Below are 12365 nucleotides of genomic sequence, written 5' to 3'. Positions count from 1 at the left end.
TTTGTGGATCACTAAATCTCTTTAAAATTTTGTCTCCTTTGCAAAGAGTTCCAGTTTTCCACTTTTGAAGATTTTGCTTTGGAACGTCATCAAAACCTCTCTGACTTGAACTGTCTCAACAACTACTCATGTTTTAGTAGCATGATCTCTTCTCCAGAGACCAAGAAATCCTAAGACTCCCAAGTGTCTAATCACAAGCACAAATTCAGTTTTTATCACAAAATCTCTCTTAAGCTACAACTTTTCCCAGCTACAACAAGCAAATACTGCTTCTGGGCTTTCTTCTCCCATCTCTCCGCTGCATTGAATTACCAGCAGTTTTTTTAGCCCTGACGTTTTTCCATAGCACAGAGCCAGTGCTCTCAAGGACATCTCCTCATCAGCAGAACTGCTAACTAGATTCTGTCTAGAGCCGCTTGTTGCTCTCTCCCAGAATGTAACTAATTTCTCACAGAAAGCATGTAACTAAATTAAAACCAGCAAACCTTCTTAAGCTCCAGCCATACCTAGACTAACATAACCTGACCTGGATTGTCCTTAATCTGAACTTCAGGGTTTACTGAATGCACTTAACCCTAAGTTAGTGCAGATGCCACATCTCCACCTCGAAGCAAACTATTTATGTTTTATGGTTTCATCTTTTGTCCTTCGTCTCTATTCATCAAACATGAACCCTCTGAACTGCTAATTTTTACATGTTCTGGCTATCAATAAAGCACAACAATTTAATTACTTTGCCTTTCTCGATCCTCAAGAAACAAAGCCCCTGAACCTTGACATGTATCAGACTTCAAAGTGCATCAATTGCATTTCTCTTATTCAGAGTCAAAAAGTGTGGTGCTGGAAAAGCACAGCAGGTCAGGCAGCATCCAAGGAGCAGGAAAATCGACGTTTCAGGCAAAAGCCCTTCATCAGGAATGCTCGAAACATCGACTCTTCTGCTCCTCGGATGCTGCCTGACCTGCTGTGCTTTTCCAGTGCCACACTTTTTGACTTTGACCTCCAGCATCTGCAGTCCTCACTTTCTCCCTACATTTCTCTTATTGTCCACTGTTCATTTTAATGTTAGAAATTATTGTTTTATAAACACCAAAACACATGAACCATGTGTCAAGAGTGTGGTGCTGGAAAAGCACAGCAGGTCGAACAGCATCCGAGGAGCAGGGGAATCGCCATTTCGGGCGTAAGCCCTTCATCAGGAATGAGGCTTGTGGACTGGGGGTCACTGAGAGATAAATGGGAGGGGTGTCAGGCTTGGGGGAAGGTAGCTGAGAATGCAATAGGTAGATGGAAGTGGGGGAGAAGGTGATAGATCGGAGAGGAGGGTGAAGTGGGTAGATGAGAAAGGTGATGGACAGGTCAGGAGGGCAGTGTCGAGTTAAGTCAATTTGCTGAGTGGTGACATCTATGCTCCATTGATGCTTCCATGTGAGTATCACAGTGGCAATTGATTTTCAGAAAACTATTTCAGATTTGATGGTGCCACACTCCAATGGAGGTAAAATTTCATTGTTCTAAATAGTCTTCGCAATTGTAACATAACTCTTACATTGATGAGTCACAGAGGTTTATCTATAATGAAGAATTTGGAAATAGGGTTGCCAGCTCTGGTTGTATATATTTCTGGCGATTGTATCAAATTGCTTCCTCCCTTCAAAACGTACAAAAGGTCACTCCTACCACCACCCTCACTGGGTAATAACTTCCTGTTGTTCTCACTCCAGGCTATTGGAAAGCCGAATGTGTCTTAATTATCCAACTAGTCAATGCTTAATTGTTAGTCAACTGGCCTTTTTACCCAATCACTAACACTTTTATAATTAATAAAATGAAAAATTAAAAGGAAAAAAAAAGTAAGCACAACATGTTCATATTCCTAATGATTTTTCTCCTGGAGTTGCTTATGAAGTTTTAGTTCCTGTGACTACAGGACAATGCTGGAAGGTTGGCAGCCATACTTGGAAGTATATTGTGAAACAGGAATCAATTTAATGTTGTGCACTGTCCGAAGTGTTTTTATCAGACAAAAATCATATAGAAGTCTCTTATGATTCTGTAGAGCCCCAGGATGGGATACAACCCTGGTTCATCAGCAAGCCGAAGGCTGTGACTTCGACTTTAGGGGGACATGCCCTCATTTCATGTGCCATCGCTGGAGATCCATTCCCAACTGTGCAGTGGTTGAAAGATGGGAAGGAGGTTATCATTGATGAAGGCTGCAAAGTCCTCCAAAATGAGGATGTGTTTACACTGTTCATCAAGAATGTCCAGCTTCATCATGCTGGGCAATATGAAATAAGGCTGAAGTATGTTTAACTTGCATTCTCTTTAAGTATTTATTCTGTTATTCATACAACATATGCAACAATCTCAATGTGTTTTGGCGTTCACGTTATAGATTGATCATAAATGTACTTAAAGAAAATATTTATGAGTTCGCTATAAATTGTAAATTGCAGATAAGTTCTATCTACATAATTCATTTTGTACTTACCATATATATGTTCATCAAGTTTTATTTATAATTGTAATGTGTTATCTTCATGAATTGCAGTCCATTTTATTCATTTGATCTGACTCAATTATTTGACCACAGAATATTGCCTTTAGCAAAATTTGTCTAAATCTTGAACAATTTTTTAAAAATTTGATTTACCATTGTCACATATACCTAGGTACAGTAAAAAATTCTGTTTTGCATACAGTACAGGCAGATCATAGCATATGTAGTTTATTAGGGTAATAGAACAGAGCAAAGAATACAATATTACAACTGCAGAGAAGGTGCACATAGAGCAAAATCAACAGTAGATTTTAAATTTGACAGGTCCATTCAAAAGTCTAATAGGAGCAGGAAAGAAGCTGTCTTTGAATCTGTTGGTTTGTGTATTTATGATTTTCTATCTTCTGCCTGATGGAAGAGGTTGGAAGAGCTTAAAACCAGGATGAGAGGGATCTTTAATTATGTTGGCTGCCTTCCTGAGGCAACAAGAAGTGTACGTGGAGTCAATGGATAGAAGGTTGGCTACGTAATGGACTGGGTTGTGTTCACAACTCTCTGTAGTTTCTTATGGCCCTGGACAAAACAGTTGCCGTACCAAACCATGATGTATACTATGGGTTCCATAGTGCTTTCTATGATTTATTTATACTAGCGCAGTGGCCTGGAGTTTCCATTCAATCTCACAATTCTCGGTACAAGGTCTCCCAAGGTCAGTGTAATTATTGTAGAAGTTTGGTCTCGTACATTTTTAGTAATTCAAAAGGGCAAGTCAGTGGGAATTCTCATGCTTCCCAAGAAAATTCCTTCAAGGAACTTATAATCAGATCCGGTCTACATTTATGTAAGTGAACATTAAAACTTTATTAAACATAACTATATACAAGGCTTAATAAATCCACATATACTCTGGATACAGACTAAGGTACAGACTACAAACTAAATATTCAGTTCTATGTGAACTAATATTATTTTGCCAAAGCTCCTTATGCATGTTCAGGAGCTAAAAAATCAAACAACACCAGGTTATAGTCCAACAGGTTTATTTGAAATTGAAAGCTTTCAGAGCTTTGCTCATTCCTCAGGCACGGTATGATAGAGAGGCATAAGACACAGTTTTTATAAGTAAAAAGTTAATAACTTTGAAACTAGCTGACCTTGTTGAATCCTTTAATCGGTTAGGAGGTAGACTGCTGATTAAAATGCAAAATCCAGATTCCTTTTAAATCTTTGTCTCTCGATAATTAAAGGTTTTATCAATGCCTAAGAGGTGATATCTCAGGTTAGACAATGCACTTTAATCAATGTACATTGATAAAGCCTTTAATTATCTCAGGACAAAGATTTAAAAGGAATCTGGATTTTGCATTTTAATCAGCAGTCTACCTCCTAACCGATTAAAGGATTCAACAAGGTCAGCTAGTTTCAAAGTTATTAACTTTTTACTTATAAATACTGTGTCTTATGCCTCTCTATCATACCGTGCCTGAAGAATGAGCAAAGCTCTGAAAGCTTCCAATTTCAAATAAACCTGTTGGACTATAACCTGATGTTGTTTGATTTTTGGCCTTGACCACCCCTGTCCAACTCCGCATCTCCATATCAAAGTAAAGGTGTAGTTATCCTTTATTCCAAATCCACAATGTGAAGGCGGAGGTGCAGTGTGATGGCAGCTCCTCTGCAGGCAGGTTTATTTTCTGAACTCCATCTTTTCAGAGCTCCACCTTTTTTCAGAACAACTCCATCAGAAGATATTTTATGAAGTTTCAGGGTAGCACTGTGGTCTGCAGGCTGGATGACAATTGGCATTATTTCCCCGTGTGTTTCGAAGCCCTCTTTTTAAACAAAAGATTATCCTTCTTCTGCAGATGATCTTCATAATTAACAAGGGTTTGCTTTTGTCTGATAATCTTCTACAAACTTAAACAAAGGTTGTTATTCTCTCTCAACATGTTGTCTTTCATACATGAGATCACTCAGCAATTACAGCAGAAGGTTTCCTGAGTTACTGCTTTATGATACTCTTGGTATTCGGAATATTTCCTCCATCTGTCTATCTCTTTGTCGTGTGAATTGTATGAGAACATTTCATTTTCCACATAGGATTATTGGATCTCCGCAGATCAGCAATTTATGAATGTTGAATATTTGGATAACATTTTATTAGCTGCTTGTCATTGTTAAACTAACATTATCCCAAAATCTTGGCCATCTCCTTGGAGAGTTGCAGATTCCAGTGGTTTGTTGCGATTTTTCCTTGCTTTAGGTTAACAGGTCCTGTTACTGTTCTGCAAAACCATGTAAAGATGATATATTCTGTGGCAAGAGTAACATTCAGCTTTGCTGGCTAGGCAGGGTTGGCATCGATATGAAGCTTTCATGCCACAGGAGTGGCACTCTCTTCACTTTGTGGCTCTTGTCTTCCCTGCCCACTGATTAATAATGAGGATTGATTCAGATTCAGCAGACTGATCCTCGGAAAGTTCTCTGCATCCTGAGATAATGAAATTTCTGGTGCTGTGCCCTGCTTGTGATAATGTAACATCATCTTTAGATGGCAAAGCCTCTGATAGGTTTCATCCTGCGCCTCTATTACAATGTAGTTCTATATGGTGTCGTCTTTCAAGGTTCCCTATCGGCAAATATCTGCAAGATAATTAAAAATCATTTTTAAAAGAACTGATGTTTTTCCTGGCTCCTGGTTGCACCGGTTAAACTTTGCCCAGTCTATCATGGGATTTTGTTGTAAACTGAAGTCAAAAGCATTATTTGCATCATTTCCAGATTCTTCTGCTGTGTCTTGGTTGGTGAGAATGGTTTCGTCTCTTAGACAACAATGCACTGACCTGGTCTTTGACTGGCTTTTTGTCAATTCCTGAAGCAATTTGGTAACTGGTAAACACCTAGCTTACCCACACATTGCCTGGCCAGTACCCCCTGCATTCTCTAGAGGGTCCAGTAAAGGCAAGGCTCATTATATCGGGTGTTCTATTACAACTGCAATACATCTTTACTTGTCTTTAATCTCTTTTGCAGTTATCTTTATTATTATATAAAGACAACTGACCTACTGAATTTATTACTTACCCTCATAAATTGATTTTCTTTAAGAACCATTCCATCCTGGACTGTCTTGGTGATTGCTTATGTCCTGGTTTCTTTTCATGGAACTATGTTCCACTGGATTCTGTTCTTTGGTACCTACTAATGGGCAAAATGCCAGCTCCTCCACAGACAGTTAGCTTCACTAAGATGGCACTGCCAGTGGATCTCTCTGGGTCGACTCTAGTTAATTGTACCAGACCTTCAGTGCCTTCACCAATGGGGAGGCAATTATATATTGGTTTTGTCACTAGACTAGCAATCCAGTGACCCTGGTAAGGTTCTAAGGACCATGGCAGATGATGGAATTGAATTCGATAAAATCTGGAATGATGACCATGAAACCATTGTCAGAAGACCCCATCTGCTTCACTATTGTGTTGTGTGATTCTCTGACCGTGTGAAGTGACTTCAAACAGATCTAACAACTCGAGATTGATCATCCATGGGCCCTAGCAAGAGCAGAATCGTACACACACACAATCTGGAATCTCACAGCAGGACATATTCCTCCTCACTATAGTGATACCATTATTCGAGGGCATGCCAGAAGCAGCACCAGGTATAACTAAACATGAAGTGTCAATCTGGTGAGCTACAACAAAGGACACCTTGCATGCTGACAATTTAAAAAGCAGGTGATAGATAAAGATTCCACAACCAATGATATCATTCTGTTTCGTTGTGAAAAAGGGGCACGTGGACTGGGGTCAAGGTCCCTCATTCCCCTTATGCCTTACATGGATGCTGAGTACCAATGGCTAGAATGATGGAGTGCAGACTTATGAGCGTATCTAGCAAACGGTGTGTATTTTGGACCTGGCTCTGCATTGCAGCCATCAACCTGTCCATGGAGGCAGCGAGACACTGCCATGCTCAGAGGGAGCACGGTACAAACGTGGTGTCCTCCAAACTTTGCGTCAGTTTGCCCAGTGCCTCTGACAGCCCTGTCTACTGCTCCTGTGCATTTGGCTGCAATTTTTGATGATCAACATTCTGGTACCATCTCCTGAATAGAGTCGAGAAATTGACTGGCCTGCCGCACTCTTCTAAGTAGTGTCAGTGACCTGGAGGTGTGCCAGTAATGTACTCACCAGAATGTGCTTCCAACTCCAATCTAGCCAATGTACCCACTGAGGTGAAAAAGGAGACAATGACTTGTGAGGCCATTTTCTTGAAGATGGAGACTGTGCAAAACCCACTGGTGCCATGAGAAGGCAAAAGAGAGAATGAGTTGTGAAGCAGTGATAGATGTTTGGGCATGTTAAAAATACATGCACAGTGACACAGCACAGCACAACACTTGACAATGAATTTTATTTGGTTGCAAGGACATGGAGTTCTCGGCATCACAGCATGAGTGGGATCTATCCTCTCCCGCTAAGGCAAGGATTCACACCATGTAGAGGTGAGAGGACAGATGTCTGGCTCCCTATCTCCAATTTCTCTCTATCCTAATGTGGGTGATTTGTTCCTGGAAGGAAACAAAGAGAGTAATTTAGTGAGTTGAAAGAGGCTGGCACAGCTGTTGGTGCAAGTGGGAAAAAGATGGCGAGGTTTTCCCTGTGAGAGTTAGCTAGTGCAGGGAGACTGCAGGGTTAGTAGTGTGGAGAATTTGGGCTGGGTGAGAATGACCAGTGCAAGATGCTGCAGGCAACATTGAATGCGGTCGACCATGATCCATCATGGAAAGTGGGGCAAAAGCAGAGGTAGAATGAGTGTAAGAGACCAGGAGGAAAATGATGGCACTTAACTTTTCAGAAAGTAAAACGTCATTAACCTTGTTTCTACATTAGGAGAAAGCAAATGCTAGAGATCAGAGTCGAGAGTGTGGTGCTGGAAAAGCACAGCAGGTCAGGCAGCATTCGAGGAGCAGGAAAATCGACATTTTGGGCCAGAGCCCTTCATCAGGAATGAGCCATCCTTGGAAGAGGCTTCGGAGTCAGGTTGAAACCAACTAGGAGAAAGTAAGGCCTACAGATGCTGGAGATCAGAGTTGAGAGTGTGTTGATGGAAAAGCACAGCAGATCAGGCAGTATCCGAGGAGCAGGAGAATTGATGTTACGGGCTGATGGAATGATGATATCATTAGGAATGACTTCTTTCTACATTGCTGACCATTTCTCTGGACTGTGAACACTTCATTGACTCAGGTGGCATCTTCAGACCAGGCGAGCAATGTCTGGTTTCATGGTCTCTTCTACTGGTCCTGAGGAAAGAGGATGACCTCCAGGTCCCTGTTGGTGAAGCAGGGAACTAACTTTCCTTTCTCAACCATCTCAGGAACAATTCTTCCCAGAAGGAATCATGTAGGGCAGTTCCTGGCTACCCTGGTGCACAGCTGCAGTTTAAACATTGTGCCAGGAACCCTGGGAGATCATGGCAATGGTGAGTAATTCTGCCTGTGGCAATTGCACGATAGTGCAAGCTGGTTGTCATAGAGGCATGGGGCAGAACCAATCAGATGAGATAATGATAAAACACACCAGACGTCACAGAGTGAAACACTGCAGAAAACTTCCTAAACCTGACTCTTGGCCAATTTTTAATAAAATTTATCCCTTGGAAACTCAGGAGTTGAGTCAGGAGATATTTACCACTAATGTTTCATTCTGTGAATAAATCTATTCAAGTAAAGACTGGTTTTGAATTCTTCCTTCACCAGTTGGCTCTCCTTGACTATGCTGCTCTGTCACTCACTATGGCTTTGTCGGAAATTTGAGGAAGAGTTGATCAATTCCTGCAGGTTGTTAATGGTCTTTACTTTGTTACTGACAACCTCAATCCTCAAATCTTTTGGACGCTGCATTAATAAGTACAAAGAGTTATTTCTTTTGCAGAGGAAGCGTTAGCAGCCAGATTGTATCTCATCCTACAATCTAACCCAGCTAATTGTAGTAGGCTTGTTATGCTTTGATAAATAGTTCACTCTTGATATGTGAACCGCTGTGCACGGATGTTGCTCGGATTGTGATGGACAGATAGCAATTATTTATAACCAAAATGAGTAAACAATTTGGCTTTTTTAAAATTGCTAGCATTTGCTACATTTTTAAATGTATTTACTAATATAGTTATTCAGAATTGTCATTTTACTTGTTTAAAAACTATCCTTGTATTATTTTGCTTAACCCCTAAACCCTCAATCTCTTTCTTTCACAAATATCAGAAACCAAGTTGGCAAGTGTAGCTGCCACGTGTCTCTACTGGTCAAAGAATGCTCCCTTTCCAGAGAAGAAGCCAAGGAAGAGTAAGTATGTTTCCCACATTACTTGGGAGTGTTCTATTTTTGCATGACTGTACTAAGGTCAGCCAGTTTTATCTGGAAAAGATTCAAAATTAATCCCCAGAAGTGACCAAACAAATTGTTTACATCACACAGCTGTACCATAATACATGGGCCAGGCAGAGTCTGTTTCACTTTTTCTCATGCCCATACATGGTCACTGAAGTCATCAGTGATGCAGTACAGTAATAGATCGTGTTCGTTTCATAAGCCTTTCCCTTTTATAAACATTCTTCAGCCCGGGGCCGTTCTCTAGCTTTTAAATTAACCTCTTGTTAATTCTCTCCCTTTTTTGCTGGTAACAGTAAGGAGCAATTGAATGCCAGCATCGTTGAAGCGAAGGAGTCCAGTGGTGATGGCATAGAGAGTTTTGTGAGACCAAACAGTGCCAAAAAGAGCATAGCTGAAACAAAAGGAAACACAGAGGAGGAGAAAACATTCCGGGGGGTGCTTAGGAGAAAAGTTGAAACCAAAGAACAGTCAGCAGAGCAACTCAAACAGCAAGAGGCTGAGCAAAAAGACTTCCGTTGCGTGCTGGGGAAAAAAGTGATCACCAAAAGCTTTTCTGAGGAAGAATTGAAGGAACAATCAGCAGAACAAATGAACTTCCGAGACTCACTTTCCAGACATGTTAAAACAACTAATGCATTTGAAGAAGAGAAAAAGATTTCTAGTCCCCAGCAGGTGGATTTTCGGGCAGTACTCGGTAAGAAGAACTGTCCTAAAATATCACAAGACATGATCACACTAAAGCAAATGCAGCCTGACATCAGGAGTGCTCTAAGCGCAGAGAAACAAGATTCAACTGGCAAAGATGCTAATAATGACGCTGGAAGCCTTCAACCTGTAAAAGTGGACTTAAATGATAATGGCGATTGTAAAAATGGATGTTCATGTATCGATGGTGGAGTAATTGATCAGAAATCCGAAAGCACAGGAAATGCACCTGTTTTTAAGGAAACATTAAAAGATACTCAGGTAGTAGATGGTGAACGTTTATTGTTGCAGTGTCGAGTTACTGCTGAACCAGCTCCAATCGTCACCTGGACTATAAATGGAAAGGCCATCAAGTCATCCAAGTTCATTAATATATCACAAGAAGGTAACTGATTTCCAAGGATGAATGGAGATTTAATTTAGATCTTAATAAACATTCACAGTATGTTATACTTAATATGAAAAATTGTTCACTAAAATTTATTAATAGCATTTCAGTTACTTGTTGAACTTGAGAAACTTTCATCTCTATTCAAGTTTTTAGAACCCTGAAGACTATAGATATTTATTGTTCAACACCAGGTTATCATCCTAGTGTTTCCAAATAAACTTGTTGGACTGTAACCTGGCATTGTGTGATTTTTAATTTTGTCCACCCCAGTCCAATACTGACACCTCCAAGTCATATTTATTGTTCAGTAATTATCTTTGATGTAACTGCACATCAGTATTACAAATGTCAAAATGTTCCTTCAACCAACTTTTATTTTGTAATATGTGACATTTGAATAATAAAGATCTAAGAAAAGTTTATAACATTTTTATTAAGTTGAAGTTGATGAATATTGGTTCTAAAAAGTTGTGTATAAAGGGTTAAGTGTATTTGAAACTTCCATATGGATTGTGAACTCTCAAAAGCTTTTATTTATGTCAGGATCACTTTGTACCCTTGCAATTGAGGAGGTCCTGCCTGAAGATGAAGGCCTTTACAAGTGCATAGCTGAGAATTCTGCAGGGAAAATGGAATGTTCTTGCTCAGTCACTGTGGCTGGTAAGTGTATTCAGCAGCCTGAGACCTCACAATGGAAAACATTCCTCTACATGCAACGCTGTTTGTCTTTTCTTCCTGTCATTAAACTGCAAAATGAAAAACAAAATTCCTTCCACCAGCCTGTGGCAAAAACAACTTATTACACAAGGTTAAAGCACGGTTTCTCTCAGATAAACAAATGTCTAATAGCACAAAGCAAAATGAAAATAATCTCCAAGAGTTGAATAAAGAAGCCTGAAAAATGTTCAGGTATGATGTTAACAATATAGAACCAGTAGGTTTTCGTATAAGTTAAAATCTCACCCTTTGTGTTCTAAATGAACGAGGCTGTCGATTAGTCTATACATATTTATCAGAATAATTTCATTTTATGATAATATCATAATAAGATTGTAAATTAACAGAGACCAAAGCAATTTCTTATCATTATAAAAACTTAATGTATTCACCAAAGAGCCAGTTAAAACTAAAACCATTAAGCAGCATTGGATGTACAGAAAAGTTTTTGATATCTTAAAAAAGATACAATTTTACTACTCTTATATAATTCTCTGACCTGCAACAGAAGATAAATATTTATTAATCAAGTTATTTTAAAATTATTCTTTTTCAGATGCAGCTGCCCTGAAGACTCCCCAAACTGCTGAGAAAACATCAAAGAAGGCGATGTCCACCCTTAGTCCCACTTCAGACGGTGGTAAGTCACAACCATTTATCCAGCCAGTTTCCAAATAAGGAATGGATTATGCTTTCAGCTCTTTTCCCATTAGTTAGAGGCTATTCACTGAAGAAGTTGTTATCTTCAATGTTGATATATGATGCTGTTTTAACCTTTGGAACAGGATATATGATTTTCTCCTTTATAAAACAAAATATGCTATGAATGTTAAATATTAAAAGCTAATGTAAAGGAGTTTGAAGTTAAAATTATTCATCATTTTTGATTTAAAATGTTCTGAATTAAAGTTCTTTAAAAGAAACTAAGTTTGCACATTTCAAAAGTCTGTCAAATTTATCACTTGTTTAAAAAAACTTAATTCATGCAATTTTTTTCTTCATGATGAATTAAGAATTTTTTAAACAAGTGATAAATTTGACAGACTTTTGAAATGTGCAAACTTAGTTTCTTTCAAAGAACTTTAATTCAGAACATTTTAAATCAAAAATGATGAATAATCCAAAACAGAACTTTTATAAAGAAAGAGAATGATAGTATAATTTGCCTCTCTGCAGTAGTAAATGCAATATTGTCATTGAAACTTAAATAAAATTGATATCACAGTCACAATAATCTCTACCTTCTTGTATCTTTCTGATAAATGAAGGTCACTGATAAGGTCAATTACTCCCACCAGATAGTCTTGTTTGAATGGAATATGAGTCTAAGAATTAAACCTATTAATCTATGTATGGAATGATACATCATAAAAAGAGGCCACTCAGCCTCTTAATCCTGTATTTCACAGAACAATCAGTTATTTCCAGTCCTCTGATCTTTCCACATAGTCCTGTTTACTTTTTGCCTTTCAAGTACCTATTTATTTCCATCCTGAAAATTATTATTAAATCTGCTTTCACCAGCATGCATACAAGTGTATTCAATAACAGCTTTCTGCCTATAGCAAATGCCCTATCTCACTTCAGGTCTTTTGTCAATCATTTTAAATCCACAACCTCCAATTGTCTATCTTTCTTCCATGGAAATAGTT

General features: G+C 38.9%; 1 protein-coding gene across 3 annotated transcripts in view; it reads left to right on the top strand.

The window, feature by feature from the left end:
* LOC132817098 (myosin light chain kinase, smooth muscle-like) overlaps positions 1–12365 on the top strand; it is a 429362-nt gene that overhangs the window by 308368 nt on the left and 108629 nt on the right. For all 3 annotated transcript variants that reach the window (XM_060827247.1, XM_060827248.1, XM_060827250.1), the window contains 5 exons: positions 2060–2306; positions 8772–8852; positions 9194–9990; positions 10540–10656; positions 11270–11353. In XM_060827247.1, coding sequence (XP_060683230.1) covers positions 2060–2306; positions 8772–8852; positions 9194–9990; positions 10540–10656; positions 11270–11353 — 1326 coding nt within the window. The remainder of the gene's footprint in view (positions 1–2059; positions 2307–8771; positions 8853–9193; positions 9991–10539; positions 10657–11269; positions 11354–12365) is intronic.

The sequence above is a fragment of the Hemiscyllium ocellatum genome, chromosome 7 (assembly GCF_020745735.1).
Source record: "Hemiscyllium ocellatum isolate sHemOce1 chromosome 7, sHemOce1.pat.X.cur, whole genome shotgun sequence".
NCBI lineage: Eukaryota > Metazoa > Chordata > Chondrichthyes > Orectolobiformes > Hemiscylliidae > Hemiscyllium > Hemiscyllium ocellatum.
The sequence above is the reverse complement of the archived record's forward strand: the minus strand, read 5'-3'. Positions and strand labels throughout refer to the sequence as shown.